Source organism: Miniopterus schreibersii, assembly GCF_964146895.1.
Source record: "Miniopterus schreibersii genome assembly, chromosome: 2".
NCBI lineage: Eukaryota > Metazoa > Chordata > Mammalia > Chiroptera > Miniopteridae > Miniopterus > Miniopterus schreibersii.
The window spans coordinates 106,562,722-106,581,400 of record NC_138102.1 but is presented as its reverse complement, the minus strand read 5'-3'; the positions used below and the strand labels follow the sequence as shown (position 1 = coordinate 106,581,400).

At 43.1% G+C, this 18,679-nt stretch overlaps 1 protein-coding gene across 1 annotated transcript in view; it reads left to right on the top strand.

The window, feature by feature from the left end:
- Positions 1 to 564: 564 nt before the first annotated feature.
- LOC308552499 (maestro heat-like repeat-containing protein family member 1) overlaps positions 565 to 18,679 on the top strand; it is a gene marked incomplete at its 5' end in the record, with an annotated part of 81,961 nt that continues 63,846 nt past the window's right edge. Inside the window, 6 exons of the mRNA XM_081127756.1 lie at positions 565 to 586; positions 1,418 to 1,516; positions 1,965 to 2,113; positions 2,478 to 2,618; positions 13,696 to 13,794; positions 16,319 to 16,384. Coding sequence (XP_080983882.1) covers positions 565 to 586; positions 1,418 to 1,516; positions 1,965 to 2,113; positions 2,478 to 2,618; positions 13,696 to 13,794; positions 16,319 to 16,384 — 576 coding nt within the window. The remainder of the gene's footprint in view (positions 587 to 1,417; positions 1,517 to 1,964; positions 2,114 to 2,477; positions 2,619 to 13,695; positions 13,795 to 16,318; positions 16,385 to 18,679) is intronic.

The following is an 18,679-nucleotide window of genomic DNA, read 5'->3' as shown; positions in this document are numbered from 1 at the left end:
GGAAGGTGTATATTGAATGGGGTTGTAGGATGAGATAGGTTAATTACTGCCCTCTAGATAGAGGAGAATCACTTATTGACCAAAACCAATTATCAGAGGCTGAGGGACTCATCTGGGAGATTAGCCTTGGAACAGTTAGTCGTTCTCTTTCCAGAAGCCAACAGGAGAAGTGGAGAAGATGTGCACTGCAGTACTACTGGCTCTGGGGTCCCAGTCTCCAGGAATGATCATTGTCAAGATATGGGACAGACTGCGTGGGTATAATCTGCCCCCAAGGAGCCTCCTGGTTGCAGTGGGGAAGCTCAGTCTTTCCCAAGGTATTGCTCTCTGTGGTGGAAGGGTTAGTTTGAGAAGAGAACAGGGACAGCAGGCGGTGGGGGTGCTGTATGGAATTTAGAGTATAGCTTTATCATCCTCACTCCTTTCACTGGGCATCTCCACTTAGTCTAGTCATGGATGTGTGTGTAGAGGGGAGGGAGACAAACTAGGATCCTTTTGGGACTTACGGAAACTCAGAAGGGAGTTCCTTGAGGCTAGAAATGGCACAGGAGGGCATATTAGGGTATGGGAGACTGTGGGGCTGGAGGTAAGACTTGGGAACAAAGATGGAGAGAGAAGGCTGAATTAAAAAGCCCCCGTTCAACAGAGGTGGGAGGATCAAAAGAGAAGTAAAGAGTGCTTTGCTTAGGAGAACCTGAAGCTTTTAATTTGATTAGAGATTTGGAAGGTAATAGTGTAGTAGGATGAGGCAGAGAATCACCATACAATCTCCATGTTGGTGGCTGTTGGTGACAGCATTATCTCTCTTACCCATTTCACTCCCCTCCATGAATCACGAAGTATGAAAAAAAAAATCAAGTCACCGGGCAAATGACAGTACCCGCCCTTTCTTTACCACTTGGAGTTGGGGCCAAGGAGAGGTTGGGGGAAGTCAGCTGGCCTTCTGGGCATTAGGTTCAAAATGACAAGGCTTATGGGTGGGGCTGCACAGTAAACTCAGAGGACACAGCGACAGAAACTGGAAATGTGTCTCTGGATCTAATCTGGGCAACTTCAGAACAGTGAGAAGAGCCTCAGGCAGCACAACTCTGTTTCCTTAAGGGTCCTTGGAAGGGAGTGTGTATGTATAGAGTCTGGCAATACCTTGCATCTGTATGCTATGCAAACATACATTATTGAGCTTAATTTTCTCAGCAATCCTGTGAGGTGGTCACATTAGGAACTGTAGTCCTATTTAACAGCTGAGGAAGCAGAAACTAGGATAAATTAACTTGCTCTTCATTGTCCAGACTCTTTGGAGGCAGAGCCAGGATCAGAACCCAAGCCTCCTGGTCCCTAATCATAAGGTTTTCTACAGCTAGGCTGGGAGGCTCCTCTCTCTGGGTTAGGGATGTTTTTCTTGTGCTCTCCCTCCCAGCTGTAGGTTCAGTTTCCTACATTGGTTCCTTATGGAAATATATCCTGCGCCTTCTGAGGATGGCTCAAGAGGAAGATGACATGTTGGCGATTTGTCATGGTGAGAGTCAGGAGGGTCTGGGGAAGGCTTAGTTGGAATCAGGGAGGGAGGAAAGAAGGCCATGAAGAGACTAGGTCCCTCTGAATTTGGATTGCATAAGTCTATGGAAGGGGCAGATGATGGCTGAGAGCAGGCCAGGTGTGAGTAGATGCTCTTCTCCATCTGACCTTTCTTGGTCTGGTTTGGGGCAAAGAGCAAATTTGATAGGGATGCTGTAGGTGTTGACAGCCTTTTTCTTTCACTTTCTCTGCCCATACTGGGTGGACTAAGTATGGTCAGAAAGGAAAGATAGTTGGGGAGGTGGTGGATGGGTTGGTCTTTCTCAGCACAGGACCCCAAAAGCCCTTTTTGGGTTGGGGAGGAGAGGACTGTACTTACAGGTCTGTATACTTCCCTTTGTGGGAAGGGAAAGGTGATGGGCAGCTCTAACTCCCTTCTCTCCTTGCAGTGCTCTATGGATTGGTCATCAGTGCCCAAAAGCATCTGGGCGCTTGGGATGATAAAGTGATGGTCATCACTCAAAAGGAAGTGTCCATCAAGGCCTACCACACCTTCCGCATCCTCTTCAACCGTTGGTCTTTGAAGGACAAGCACAAGGTGGGAGTGGGAAATACAGGGGTTGGGTGGATGGGCTGAAGGAGTAAGACTTGAGCCAAAGGTGGGGCAGGGCAGTGTTTGTTCACTTGCTGGTGGAGGCTGACTCACCAGGCTTTTCCAGGAGAGCAGGGTGATTCTCCTCAGGTGCCTCTTACCATTCTCCAGAAAAGGGTATAGTCAAAAAGCACTCCACTGTCTATTCACTTATTTGTTAAGTATGCAATTTACATTTACTGATTATTCTCGTTTGCCAGGCACTGTACTAGGCTCTGGTCATACAAAGATGAATAAGGCAATACCCCTGAGGACCTGTCCTGCCTTCATCCCTTTGCTGATGCAAGTTTGTGTGTCTCTTTGGGCACAGGTGACAGAGCAGGTACTGGTGATATTTGGCCATCTCTTCTTCCTTATGCCACAATTCAAACTCAAGAACCAAGTGAACCAGTTAACCCGATGGTTAATGACGTTGATGTCTACAATAGTGACACCTTTCTACATTACCCAGGTGATTGGGTTGGGGTGAAAGGAAATTTTACTAGTTCATGTATTTCATATTTATTGAGTAGTTAATGCTGGAGTTGGCAATACATGGCCTACAGGCCAAATCCATTCCGAAGCTTGTATTTGTAACTAATGTTTTACTGGAACTCAGCCATGCCCACCTGTTGAATTCACCTCATGCTTTGAAACTCTCTGACTTCCCTGTCTCTGACCTCTAGACCCAGATTTAAAGGGCTCATGAGATTAGATCAAACCTACCTGGATAATCTTCCTATTTTAAAGTCAACTGGTATGGGACCTTAATTACATCTGCAAAATCCCTTCACATCAACACCAAGATTAGTGCTTGATTGAACGTATGCAATACCAAGGGCCTGGGATTTCAAGGGCCATATCAGAATTCTGCCTGTGACAGAAATGTTATACAAGTATTAGATATTTTTATGAGCAGAGGACCAAAAATCAGAACCCAAATTTTCTGATTGCTGTTTCAGTCCTCTTTCCAACTCAATGGCATTTCTCAAACTGAGTTCCCCCAACTTCTAGTAGGTGTTCCACAAAAAGAAGGTGTGTTATTTAGTAAAATGGGTGGAAAATGCTGAGTTTAAAATTAAACAAATTTCTTAACTGTAGGACTCCTCAGAGCCTTCAATATGTGGGTTAGTCTGTTCCTCCAAGAAACAGATACCAACATGGAATTGAGGTGCAAGAGATTTATTGGAGGAACACCTGTGAGGAAAAAACAGGGAAGGAGCCTGAGGAGGCTGGGAGAGCCATGAGACTGAGTAGCAGGCCTGACCCTTGATAAGGAGAGGGGGAACAAAGGAAGGAAGGGAGAAGGGAGGAAGAGAGGAAAGTCTTAAATTATAGTGTATTTCTAAGAAAGTTTCAGCAATGCCAACAGGGAGTCATTTACCCAACATCACCCATCAAAAAAGTCCTACATCTTGCATACATAGGCCTCCTTTAGTGGACCTTCCATACTCAGACATTGGCTGGGAGAAACCTGTGGGAATCTAGCCTCCGTTTTAACAGTGATGGATTTTAGAGTGCAGAAATTGGAGGTGTTGGTCAATTATGCCCTCCAGAGTAGGCATCTGAGAGGTACATTTTTCATGGTTGCTCAACATGTTATTATGCATTTGTAAATTTACAAGAAGAGAATTTTTATTTTTTTATTTTTTTTAGTGCAACACCCATTAGCATCAAGTTTCCAGGGATCACAGTTTGTGGTCTACCATTGCACCACCACCTCAAGTGCACTTTCCTTAGTATATGAAGACTTGACTTTTCTCATGTATGTACTCTGAGTTTTCTCCTTTAGTGGACCAGCCAGTTTCCTATTTACTTACCCTCCTGGCACAAGTCTGCATGTTGCCTAAGGGTAAGGTCTGTGCATTGGAGCAGAGGTTTGCTCTGTGTAGTCAATTAGCCAGTTGGAGGATAAAATTTGTAACCTAACTGCTAGTCTGCAGATTGGTTGGGTAGAGATTCTATCCAACATTTTAGTGGACAGTGGAAATGTTTTGGCTGCTTCCCCCTTCTCTCTCCTCCTTCTCTATCACTTCAGGGGAGAATGATTAAGAATTGAGATATTTGCCAGTCTGTAGTATAATTTATTTGGACATCAACTAGCACTAATCAGCTCTACTTAGGGAGGCTGGCCCAATTTGGGGGTCCATGAGTCAAACCAAAGGGAAAGAAATGTTAAATATGCAAAATCCAGCAAAGAGATTTCTTCTCTGGAAAAGATAGAGTAACTGAGGCCAGAGTTACTTTCTTCTCTGAAACAACTAAAACACCAGGCAAAATATATGAAATAATGAGTCTCAAAACATTGAACATCAGGCAACAAAGAACAGTGCCCCTGAGAGACATGATGTAAGCTCTATACTTGCCCCAGCTTACTTCCTTAAGAGAGTTTCCAGGCAGTGGCAGAGGGAAACAAAACCCAGGAAGAGTCTGATGGACTTCTGAGTTGCGAAAATAGCAATGAGAGCCCAGGGAGACCAATGAAGCTAGAATTTACAGGGTGGAATATTAAACAATCCATGTGTGTGAGGAAATGGTCCCAGGTGAGGAAAAGAACCAAGACTTGAAAGAACGGTAGCCAGAACTCACACAGGGCCAAGAATAATACCTGTTCCCACAAGCTAGCCTTAAAACCTCATAATTCACAGGGCATTAGGTAGAGTACTGGGTGGGTTGGGGGCAAAATTAATAGTAGGCTGAATGCTCTTCTGGTCCTGTCTAACAAAATATTAAAAGCAAGACCCAAAAAGATGAAATTATTTTCAAGAAACTTTAACTGTGTCCCAGGAAAAACTGAATATTTATAGGAATATAAAAATATCTAGCACCCGGGTGGGTGGAGGGGGAGAGATTAACCAAAGAATTTATATGCATATATGCACAACCCAAGCATACAGACAATGGTGAGGAGAGGGACTTGGGAGGGGGATGGGACAGGGTGGAATGGGTCACTGGGGAGAAAAAGGGACATCTGTAATGTTTTATACAAAAAAATCAAATAAAACATAATAATAATAATAATAATAATAAATATTCAGCACCCAACATGGTAAGTTTACAATGAGTGGCATTAAATTAAAAAAAAAAATCACCAGGCATGCAAAGAAGCAGAAAAATATGGCCTATAATAAGGAGAAAAATCAAATCAATCAAAGCTGACCCAGAACTCACAGATGTTAGAAGAAGCAGACAAGGACATTAAAACAGATATTATAACTGATCCTATTGGTTTAAAAACTAGTGGAAAGATTAAGTAAATAAGTAGGAATCAAGAAAAATATTTTTAAAACAGACCCAAATTGAACTTCTAGAGCTAAGAACTAGAATATCTATGATGAAAAAACAATGGATGCAGTTAATGATAGATTAGACCTTGCAAAAGAAAAAAAAAAAAGGTTAATTAAAGACATAGCAATAGAAATTACACAAAATGAAACAGAAAATAATGAAAAATAAATAAAGAAGAAAACATCAGCGAGGCACGGGACAACTTCAAGCAGCCTAATTTATGTGCAGTTTGAGTCCTCTCATAAAGGAGAGAGACAGAAAATGTACTTAAAGAAATAGTGGTTGAGGATCCAAGATGGTGGTGGATTGAGTGGAAACTACACCGACACTCTCCCAGGACCAAACTGAAATTACACCTAAAATATAGAAAAGCCACCCTGAATAATCAACTGCAACCAAAGACTATCTGGGGAGCACCCTTATAACCAAGGTTGAAAAGTGGAGACGGCATAAAGACTGGTAAGAAGTGAGGAGGCCCATGAGGGCTGGCCAGGTTCCCATAGGCAGCATCTGAAGGTCTGGAGGGATATCTCAGCTGCAGATGGTTCCCACTGAGAACTCTGGGGCCTAAACCCCAAGCTGGGCTTCCCAGCCCAGAGCACCAAAACTGAGAAAGGTGCCCACATAATACCTGGCTGTGAACAGCAGCAGGGTTTCTGTCTGCCAGGGAGAGAGAGTTGGAAAGGCAGGCACCCTCTTAAAGGGCCAACACACAAAGCTTTGTGTGCAGCCACTCAACTTGGGCTTCGGCAGAGGCAGAGTGGACTAGAGCGGTGTGAGGAGAATCCACGGGGGTTGGTTGGGGGAATAGATCTCAGAAGCACCCCTTTGGAACCTGGTGCTAAGTCATTCCCCATTACTACAGAGGACATATTTCTCAGGCAGACATTTATCTTCCAAGCAGCTTTTGCCTGAGGGGGGAAGCAATTGCCCCACCCTACTGGAAAACCTCTGGCCCCACTATGTGGTTTCTATAGCCTGAGGCTCATTAAAAGACTGAATAAAGCCTCTGGGTGCTTTGAATCTTTGATTGATTTACTTCTGGACCCAGGGCTTGGAAAAGCAGACAGACAGTGGTGCACCTCTTGGTTCTGTCCAAACACATCCAGCCCCAGCAGAAGACACCACAAGCTGTGGGGTGTGGAAATCTTCAAACAGGGTACTCAAGGCCAGTCACAAACAATGTCTGACATTGGCCTGCACCAATCCAAAAGACTGGTAATCCTAGCAGATCTACCTAATACATAGAAACAAATCCAAACAGGCAGCCAAAATGATGAGGAAAAAAAAAAAAAAAGCCCCAAAATGAAAGAACAAAATAATTCTCCAGAAGAAGAGCTAAATGAAATGGAGATTAGTAATCTATCAGATATAGAGTTCAGAGTACTGATCATAAGGATGCTCAATAGCATGAAAAAATATATAAAAACTATGAAGGAAATTAAGAATGACATAGGAGGGAAAAAAAACAACAACATTGGAAGGAATGAATAGCAGATTAGGGGAAGGTGAGGATCAGATCAGCAAATTAGAAGACAGGGTAGAAAAGAAATGACTCAATCAGAGAACCAAAAAGAAAAATCAATTAAAAAACAGGACAGTCTAAGGGAGCTGTGGGACATGAAACATAACAATATTCCCATCATAGGAGTGTCAGAAGGGGAAGAGAATGAGCAAGGGATAGAGAATTTATTTGAAGAAATAATGGCAGAAAATTTCCCTAACCTGGTTAAGGAAAAAGCCACACAAATTCAGGAAGCACAGAGAGTCCCAAGCAAGAAGAACCCAAAGAGGACCACTCCTAGACACATCATAATTAAAATGCCAAAAATTCAAGACAAAGAGAGAATCTTAAAAGTAGCACAAGAAAAGGAATCTGTTACCTACAAAAAAGCTCCCATAAGGCCATTGGCTGATTTCTTTTCAGAAACCCTACAGGCCAGAAGGGAATGGCATGGAATATTCAAAGTAATGCAAAACCAGGATCTGAAACGAAGGGTACTTTATCCAGCAAGGCTATCATTCAAAATACAGTGATGAAATAAAAGCAAAAGGAGTTTATAATCACCTAACCAGCACTGCAAGAAATGTTAAAGGGACTGCTGTAATAAGAAGTAGAAAAATATATAGAGAAAAACATAGGCATAAAGAAATAAAATGGCAATAGATAAGTACCTATCAATAGTCTTAAACATAAGTGGATTAAATGTCCCAATCAAAAGATGTAGGGTAGCTGAATGGATAAGTAAACATGACCCAAATATATGCTGTCTACAAGAGAACCACCTCAGAACAAAAGACTCACACAGGCTGGAAAAAAAACACACTCCTGGAGGACTTTAAAGGAGAGATTGACAGCAATACAGTGATAGTAGGGGACTTTAACACCTTACTGGATAGATTGTCCAGACAAAAATTCAACAAGGAAACAATGACTCTAAATGACATATTAGAGAGACATATCAAGATGGCGGTGTAGGTAACAGCTGTACCTGCCGCCTCGCACAACCACATCAAATTACAACTAAAATACAGAACAACCATCACTCAGAACCTCCTGAAATCTAGCTGAACAGAAGCCCTACAACCAGGGAACTGAAGAAGCACCGAGACCTGTAGGAGGGTTGGAGACATGGGCAGAACGGGGCTGGAACGTGGAGATGTGGCCGCAGGCCCACACCTGGTGCTTCGGTTCAAACCCGGGAGGGGCATCTCGGCCGTAGAGGTTTCCTGGAGGAGTGAGGGGTCCCAGCCCCACATCAGGCCCCCAGCCCAGGGATCCAGGGCCGGGAAGAGAAGTCCCCACAACTTTGGGCTGTGAAAACCAGCAGGGACTGTCGCTGAGGCATGCGGAGGCTGCAGGAGTCCCAGGCAGCTCCTCTTAAAGGGCCCACGCATGGACTTACTCAGACGCGCTCCCTCTGAGCCCCAGCACTGGGCAGCAGCTTGAAAGGAACCTGGGACACTTGGGGAAGAGCTAACCTGCCTGAAATCCGGGGGAGAGGTGAAGGGGCAGCTTTCTCCAGGCAGAAGAGCTGGAAGAGGCCATTGCTCCTTTGGCGAGCACTCCCCCAACACAGCTGGCAGGCAGGTGCCATATTTAAATCTCCAGCACCTGACTCACACCTTTGCCCTGCCCCAGTGATTCCCAGAGACCCCGCCCCTCCCTACCTGCAGGTTCATCCAGGCCATTTCCAGTGGCTTTTCTATGCAAGTGGCCTCTCAAGCCTCATGCTTAGGACTTTCCTAAAATCTCTCAAACAAGCAGGAGCATGCCCCATATGGCTTGATAAGTGGCCCCAGGCATGGCACTAATGGCAGCCTGCATTGGCTCATAGCTTGACCTCTCTTGGACACCTCCAAGCCCAGCACAAGTAGCAGCCAACTACGATTTACTATGTAGCTCATGCTGGGTGGCCCTGGGCAAGGCACTGGCAGAGGCTGACTTTGCATCTCCCCGGAGGCCCCAGAGACAGTGCTCCTGGTGGTCAGACTCGACCACACTGGATTACAACCCTACCACATCCACAAGTGACACACTCAAGGGGCGCACTTGGTGAACACCAAAGCCCCACTGAAGTGTCTCCAGCACAGCAGCTCATTGGCTGTAGTTGCAGCTGGTCCTCAAAGCTGATTGGCCTGGGGGTCAATTCCTCCCAGGGATGCCAACAGCAACCAAGGGTCAACTACAACAGGACAGTACACACAACCCACACAGGGGAGCACCTAGAAGGCCCAGCTCAGGTGACTGGGGAGGCTGAGCCACTGAACACTACAGGACACCCACTACACAAAGCCACTCTACAAATTCCAAGAGACATAGCAGCTCTACCTAATACATAGAAACAAACAACAGGAAACAGCCAAAGTGCGGAGGCAAAAAAACATGTCACAAAGGAAAGAACAGAAGAAATCTCTAGAAAAGGAACTAAATGAAATAGATCCAAGCAAGCTAACAGATACAGAGTTCAGAATAATGGTTATAAGGATGCTCAAGGATATTAGTAAGAGTATGAAGAAAATAATTGAGAAAATCGATGACATAATAAAGGACCAATCTGAAATGAAGGCTACACGAACTAAAAGGAAGAATAATCAACAGTAGAGCAGATGACGCTGAGAATCAAATCAGCAATTTGGAACATGAAGAAACAAAAAACACCCAACCAGAAGAGCAAGAAGAAAAAAGAATCCAGAAATATGAAGATAGCATAAGGAGCCTCTGGGACAACTTCAAGAGGCCCAACATTCGTATTATTGGGGAACCTGAAGGAGAGGAAAGAGAGCAAGAAATTGAAAACCTATTTAAAAAAATAATGGCAGAAAACTTCCCGTACCTGGGGAAAGAAACAGACTTACCAGTCCAGGAAGCACAGAGGGTCCCAAACAAGAGGAACCCAAAGAGGCTCACAGCAAGACACATCATAATTAAAATGCCAGAGGTTAAAGACAAAGAGAGAATATTAAAAGCAGCAAGAGAAAAGCAGTTAATTATATACAAGGGAGCACCCATACAACTGTCAGCTGATTTCTCAACAGAAACTTTACAGGCCAGAAGGGAGTGGCAAGAAATATTCAAAGTGATGAAAAACATGGAACTACAACCAAAATTACTCTACCCAGCAAAGCTAGCATTTAGAATTGAAAGTCAGATGAAGAGCTTCTCAGACAAGGAAAAGCTAAAGGAGTTCATCACCACCAAACCATCACTACAGGAAAAGTTGAAGGGTCTTCTTTAAGAAGAAGCTAATGAACAAAAGAATCTGATGAACTAAATAGATCCAGAGACATGGACGCATGTAACAGATGATCATATTTCAGAGGGAAGAGGGAAGGGGGTGGTGGAGGGTGGGAAGAGGTTAACCAAAGAAGTTATATGCATATGTGCATAACCCATGGACACAGACAATGACGGGGTGAAGGTCTGGGGAGGGGGTGGGAGCGAGGTGGAGGTAGTCAATTGGGGGGAAAAATGGGACTCCTGTAATGCTTTCAACAATAAAGATAAATTTAAAAAAATAAATGACATACTAGATCAGATGGATTTAATTGACATTTACAGAACATTTCTATAAATGTAATTTAGCAGAACATTCTGCTCAGGTGCACATGGGACATTCTCAAAGATAGACCACATGTTAGGACACAAAACAAGTCTCTACAAGTTCAAGAAGATTGAATTCATACGAAGCATCTTCTCAGACATTTACACCATGGAATACTATGCAGCTGTAAAAAAAGAAGCATCCCCTACCCTTTGAGACAGGATGGTGGGACCTGGAGAATATTATGCTAAGAGAAATAAGCCAGTCAGAGAAAGACAAGTGTCACGTGATCTTACTCATATGTGGAATCTAATGAACAAAATATACTGAACAAAATAGATCCAGAGACATAGAAGCATGGAACAGACTGACGAATCTCAGAGGGAAGGTAGGGGTTGGGGGTGGATGGGAAGAGATTAACATAAAAACTTATATGCATATATGCATAAAAAGCTACAGCAAGTCACATCATAATCAAATTTCTCAAAACCAGTGAAAAAGAGAAAATCTTAAGTGCACAAAAGCATGTTTCATATGGAGGAATAAAAACAATAACAGATTTCTGAATGGAAACAACACAACTGAGAAGATACATAGTCGAATAACACCTTTGAAGTACTGAAACAAAAACACTATCAGCCATAAAAAGAATGAAATCTTGCCCTCTGCAACAACATGGATTGACCAGAGGGTATTGTGCCGAGTGAAATAAGTCAGTCAGAGAAAGACAAATGCTATATGATTTCACTTATTTGTGGAATCTAAAAAACAAAATGAACAAACAAGTGGAACTGAAACAGACTCATAGATACAGAGAACATTTTGGTGGTTGATGGATGGGAGGGCATGGTGGGTGGGTGAAAAAGGTGAAGGCATTAAGAAGTACAAATTGGCAGTTACAAAATAGTCATGGGATGTAAAGTGCAGCATAGGGAATATAGTCAGTAATACTGTAATAACTATATATGGTATCAGATAGCCACTAGATTTATCCACTTTGTAAGTTACTTAGTGTCTAATCACTGGGTTGTATACCTGAAACTAATATAATATTGTGTGTGAACTACAATTGAAAAATAAAACATGATTTCATTTATTGATTTATTTTTAAAATATTCAAATAGAGGAAGGGAGAGGGGAGAGAGAGAGAAGCATCGATTGAGTGAAACATCGATCCTTCGATTGGTGGCCTCCTGCAAGTCCCCTACCAGGGGTATGTGCCCTGACCAGGAATCAAACCCACAACATTTCAGTGCCCAGGGCAATGCTCCAACCAACTGAGCCACACAGCCAGGGCGAAAAATAAAACATGATTTAAAAAAAATGGATAAATAAATTGGACTTTATCAAATGAATAATTTCTTTTTTTACTTTTTAATTTAAATTTAATATTTTCTTTTTCCTATTTATTGGGTGACACTGGTCAACAAAATTATAAGGGCTGCAGGTGCACAATTCTATAACACATCCATCTGTACACTGTATTTTGTGTTCACCATCCCAAGTTAAGTCTCCATCCACCATCATCTATCCCCCTTCTACCCCCTTCCACCCCCCTCACTCCCAACCCCCCAGCAATCACCACCAGGTTATCTGTGTCCATGAGTTTTTTCTTTTTTTTTTTTTTCTTTTTCTTTTCTTTTAATCCTCAACCAAGGATATGTTTTCTATTGCTTTTCAGAGAGAATGGAAGGGAGAGAAAGAGAGAAAGTTTGATGTGAGAGAGACATCAATTGGCTGCTTCCCGCACATGACCCGATAGGGGTGGGAATCCAGCCTGCAACCGAGGTACGGTGCCCTTGGCCTGAAATCAACCCGGGGCCCTTCAGTCTGCAGGCCGACGCTCTAATCACTGAGCAAATAGTCTAGGGCTCTTTTTTTCTCAATCGCTCCACCCCTTTACCACCACCACCACCCCTGAAAATGAATAATTTCTGTTCTTTGAGAACTGTTAAGACAATGAAAAGACAAGTCTTAGACTGGAAGAAAATATTTGCAAATCATATATATGTGTCCAGAATATATAAAGAACTCTCAAAACTCAATTAAAATTTTTAAAAACAACCCTGGCCAGTGTGGCTCAGTTGGCTGGATCATCGTCTGGTACAACCAAAGGTGGTGGGTTTGATTCCCAGTCAGGGCACATACCCAGGTTGCAGTTTGATCCTGGTCCTGTCGGGGGGGGCATGTCTGGGAGGCAACCGATCCGTGTTTCTCTCTCACCGATGTTCCTCTCTCCCCCCCCCCTCTCTCTATCTCTCTCTCTCTCTCTCCCCTTTCCTCTCTAAAATCAATTAAAAAATTTTTTTTAACTGGCAAAAAATTTGAATAGATATGGGGATGGCAAGTTAGCATAGGAGAAGTTGCTAAACATCATTTAGACATTAGGGAATTTAAAATTTCAGTGAGATGCCACTACACACCCATTAGAATGTAAATTGGCACAATCATTTTGGAAAACAGTTTGGCAGTTTCTTAAAAAGTAAGTGACAGATCTATAGTGACAGAAAGCAGATTAGTGGTTGCCTGGGGAAAGGAAAGGTGTTGGGAGGTAAGGGAAGGAGGGGTTACAAAGAGACAAGAGGAAACTTTTGGGGGTGATGGATATATTTATTATCTTAATTGTGGGGATAGTTTCAAGTGTGTTTATGTTTATTAAACTGTATACTTTAAAAATGTGAAGTTTATTATGTATCAGTTAGACATCAATAAAGCTGTTTTTTAAAAAAATCAAATGGAATATTTACAAATGTGAAAACTAAGGCTATTTGTAGCACTCTCATACAAGTGATAAGAACAACCCATGAAACAATACAATCCACTAGGTAAAGGGTAGATATTTAGGCTTTTAAACTTGGTTTTCCGAATTTTAAAAGTCAGAACCGCGGAACAAGTTCTTGCTTTGGCCATGATTTCTTTATCCTACCTCTTTGAAGTCAGCCAACACCTGCAATGTTGAGTTGCCCTAAAACTTTCTGTGGAAGAATGAGGTTATTTGGAAGTAAGTGTAGCTTTCTGGGTGAGGTGGAAAGCAGGTAATGGCTGTATTTGGCTATGGAAAAACTAGCCCCTGGGCCTTTCTTGAAAAGGTACAAGAGGGCAGTGTGAAACTGTGATGCTTGGGCCACCTCTAAGAGAAGATGTGAGGACAGAGGCTTTTCCATGAGGCTGTGGCAAGGGCTGGCTGACTGGCTGACTTTGTCCTTACACACACAGTGTATCTGCCAACTTGTGAATGCTCTGGCTCTCAGCGACTGCGGAGGTTTAAACTTGGAATCCCAGCTGGAAAACATTACAGGCATGCTGTTTGAGCAGGTGAGTGCTGGGGGGCTGGAAATATCCTGGGTTTGGTCTTCCCCTCTTCTTTGGAGGTAATGGTTACCCCAGCCCAAGTCGTGACCTGCACACAGCCCAGGAGTTTTTCTCATGGTGACCTTAACTGCACACACCTCAGGTTTCCCTGGAACAGGTAAATGCCTGGATATTGGTCACAGAGTGGATAGTCTCCGGGAGGTAAATTGGATACATTTTGTATGTTTCCTGGGGTGAAGGCCATTGTTGCTTCCCCTCAACTGGTTAAGGGCGGAAAGTCCAAACTACTCCATTATGCCTGTGGGAAATGGCAGGCCTTTTGTGTTGCAGCCTAGCATAGGAAGAGCACAATTGAGAACACTTTGCAAAAAAAGGTTTTAACCTTTGTATATTTAATTTGTTGGTCACTGTCTTCTTTCCTTTTGGGCTGTGTATGTGAATTCCTGAGTTCTATTTTCACATTTTCCTTATGGGCAAGTGCCACACTTTTCATGGCTGTATACCTCAGTTTCTCCATCCATGCCCAGGGCCCCTGGTTTTTCAGTGCTCCCAGGTCTGATGGCCTTGGTCTTCCCACAGCTGAGTAAAAAAGTCAACCAATCAGATCCTCACTCTGTAGAGAACAGCAGCCTTGCCCTGAAGGCTATCTTCATCCTGGGTAAGTTAACACATTTTCCTAGCCCCAGGTATGTGTGTCCCAGGACTGAAATGGGTGCATAGGTTCCCAAGAGGGGCTTCCATCCTCAGACAAGATGCAAAGTAATTCATGTAAAGTTTGCCTGAAATTCAACGAATCTCAAATGGCATAGACATTCTCCCACCCCTACCCCTTTTGTTCCCACCCCCTTCACCTGAGGTTGGCTTCCCTTTCTCCTTTGGTGAACTGAAGCACAGAAAGTGATAATGTGATTACAGCACTGATGATCATGAAAGAGGTTCTGGCCTAATGGGAGGGCACACGGTGGGGCAGGGGAGGGACAGGCCTAGCTCAGGAAAAGCATCTGCCCCCATGCTTGGCACATGGTAAATGCTGGACAAACATTGGCTTTCTTTCTTCCTCCTTTTTTCCAACCTCATAGACCCTAATTTGTCCAGCCCATGGTATCAGTGTTTTGCTGTGAGCATGATTTACTCCTACTTATCACCTCCCACTTAAACATACCCTTTATTCCCTTGTATTCATGCCCTGTGATAGCCAAGTTATACAAGGATCAGCTGGTATACTTAATACGAAAGACCTTGGAGTCCAATGATCCATCCAAGATAACATCAGGCCTTCAGGCATTCATAGATGTGTTCCAGGAATGTGAGTAGGAATTGAGCCTGGTCCCAGGGATCTCCTTCTCTGGGAGACAGTTCCATATAGTAGTTAAAAACACAGTTTTAAACTCAATATAAAGTCAGTGGGTTCAAATCCTGGCTTTGATTCTTATTAGCTGCACCTACCGGATTGGAGGCTGCAACCAAGGTATGTGCCCTTGGCTGGAATCGAACCTGGGATCCTTCAGTCAGTGAGCTGACGCTCTAACCACTGAGCAAACCGGCTGGGCAGGGGAAGATTACTTTTAGTCTATACCTGTATTTCTTCATTTGAAAAGTGGGTGGCTCATCCTGTACACCACAAGGTTGCAGGCTTGATTCCCGGTTAGGGCACATACCCAGGTTGTGGGTTCAATCCCCGGTGGGGGTTCATATGTGAGGTGACCAATTAATGCTTCTCTCTCATATCGATGTTTCTCTCTCTCTCTCCCTTCCTTTCTCTCTAAAATTAATAAAAACATACCCTGGGATGCGGATTATGAAAAAAAGAAAAGGGGAGGTAACATTAATACTTACTACAGGCATTCTTAGTGAGAATTAAAAGAGAAAACATATCTTGGAGTGTAGGCTTCAGCTCCAATCAAGTGTTCATCAGACCTTCACTGTGTGCCTAGCACAGTGCAAGGCACAGAAAATACACACATAAATAAGACATGGTCCCTGCTCTCAAGGAGCTCACTGTCAAGTAGGGAAGATGAGCCTGTTCACACAGCAAAATGATGCAAGATAATATGTGATAAGTTACTTAAATGTGAGCATGGCAATGGACAACAGGAATGCAGAGAAGGCGTCAGCTGGGAGATGGAACAGACTCTGTGTAGGAGCTGTGCTGAGAGCAGGAAGGAGACTGAGTCAGCAGAGGGGATTCACACAGAAAAAGAGCAGTGCTGGCAGCTCTAAAGCTTGAGAGATGCAGAGGGTGAGCAGGACAGCTCAGCCGGTGAGGTGGACTTGTGTGGGCAGTTGTGGGAGACTGGGAAGGGCTGAGATGCAAGTGCCATCTTGATGAAAATATTGTTTTAGGTCACTCTTTAGTCTGCTTTAAAGCAGAGGGATGGGAGACAGAATCTCTGGGGTTTGCCCTGGCCTTTGAAGAGCAGGACTGTGCCTAAAATTTCTCCTACCTGTCTGTCTTATGCCTCCCGAACCAACAAAGGAGGGAGGAAACTGACTCCCCTGCATGTCTGTCTTTTCTCTAGTGCCTCAGACAGAGAAACTGCAGCGCGAGGTGATGCATTCAGCCATTATGGTGATTCAGGAGGACCTCAAACCTGTAAGCAGAAAAGCAGAATGTTTGGGCTGGGAGGGCAATTGCTGTTTTGAGACCTTGAGGTCTGGTAAAATGGAGAGGGGAAGGTTTGGGGGGGCGAGATAAGGAGAGAGGTAAGGCACTCTTGCCAAACTAGTTCTGGCCTCAAACTCCTGCCCATGGGTTAGTTACATTTAGGTTCTTCAAAACCTGAGAAAGGTTTGAGAAGTGAATAGGTGGTTCCTTCATATTTTCTGAGAACTTTTCTGTGGGCAGCACTGTGGTGAACCCAGTGGGGACATAGAGCTCTGAAATGTACTATTTCTGCCCCCTGAGAAATCATAGTTTGCTTGGGGAGAGAAGTCCTCAAACATTGCATCTGGCGTGGGGTCTGAGAAGCCATATATATATTTTTTCCTTTCAATTTTTTTTCTTTTTCAATTACACTTGATATACAATATTATATTAGTTTCAGGTGTACAACCCAGTGATTAGACATTTATTTATATAACTTGTGATCACCCCAATAAATCTAGTACCCACCTGGCACCATACATAATTGTTACAATATTATTGGCTATATTCCCTACGCTGTACTTTACATCCCATGGCTATTCTGTAACTGCCTATTTGTACTTCTTAACCCCTTCACCTTTTTCACCTGTTCCCCCACTCCCATCCCATCTGGCAACTGTCGAAATGTTCTCTGTATCTATGAGTCTGTCTTAGTTCTGCTTGTTCACTTATTTTGTTTTTTAGATTCCACAAATAAGTGAAATCATATGGCATTTGTCTCTCTGTCTGACTTATTTCATTGAGCACAATGGCCTCTAGGTCTACCCATGTTGTTGCAGATGGCAAGATTTCATTCTTTTTTATGGCTGAGTCATATTCCATTGTATATGTGTACCACTTCTTTTTTAAAAAATATGTTTTTATTGCCTGGCCGGAGTGGCTCAGTGGTGAGCATCAACCTATGATCCAGGAGATCCAGGTTTGATTCCCGGTCAGGGCACATGCCCGGGTTGCAGGCTCAATCCCCAGTAGGGGGTGTGCAGGAGGCAGCCAATCATGACTCTTTCATCATTGATGTTTCTCTCTCTCTCCCTCTCCCTACCTCTCTCTGAAATCAATAAAGACATTACAAAAAATTTTTTAAAAATATGTTTTTATTGATTTTAGAGAGAGAGGAAGGGAGAGAGATAGAGAGATAGAAACATCAATGACTAGAGAGTGTCATTGATCGGCTGCCTCCTGCATACCCCCTACTGGGGATCAAGTCCAAAACCCAAGTATGTATCCTGATAGGGAAACGAACCAGCGACCTATTGGTTCATGGGTTTACACTCAACTGCTGGGCCACACTAACCAGGCATCACTTCTTCTTTATCCATTCATCTATTGATGGGCACTTAGGTTGCTTCCATATCTTTGCTATTGTAAATAATGCTGCGATAAACATATGAATGTATATGTCTTTTCAATTTAGTGTTTTGGGTTTCTTCAGATAAATACCCAGAAGTGGAAGGAGTGGTCTCTCCTTATAGCCTTTAAAGTTACCTTATAGTTTTAAAGTCTATTTTGTTTGGTATAAGTATTGCTACTCCAGATTTTTGGCTTGTTTCCATTTTCATGAAATATCTTTTTCCATCCCTTTACTTTCAGTCTGTGTGTGTCTTTCAATCTGAAGTAATTCTCTTGCAGACAGCATATGTAAGAATCTTGCTTTCTTATCCATTCAACCATCCTATGTCTTTTGATTGGACGATTTAATCCATTTTCACTTATAGTAATTGTTGATAGATACGTATTTATTGCCATTTTATTTTTTATCTTTTTTATAGTTTCTTCTTCTTCTTCCTTCTTCCTTCTTCCTTCTTCCTTCTTCCTTCCTCCTTCCTCCTTCCTCCTTCCCCCTTCCTCCTCCTCCTCCTCCTCCTCCTCCTCCTCCTCCTCCTCCTCCTTCTTCTTCTTTCTTCTCCCCTAACATTTCTTGTAATACTGGTTTGGTGGTGATGAACTCCTTTAGGTTTTTATTTTCTGGGAAGGTCATTTATCTGTCCTTTGATTCTAAATGATAGCCTTGCTGGGTAGAGTTATTTTGGTTGTAGGTCCCCGCTTTTCATCACTTTGAATATTTCTTGCCAATCCCTCCTGGCCTGCAAATTTTCTGTTGAGAAATCAGCTGACAGTCTTATGGGAACTCCCTTATAGATAACTAACTGCTTTTCTCTTGCTGCTTTTAAGATTCTCTCTTTGTCTTTAATCTTTTGCGTTTTAATTATGATGTGTCTAGGTGTGGGCCTCTTAGGGTTCATC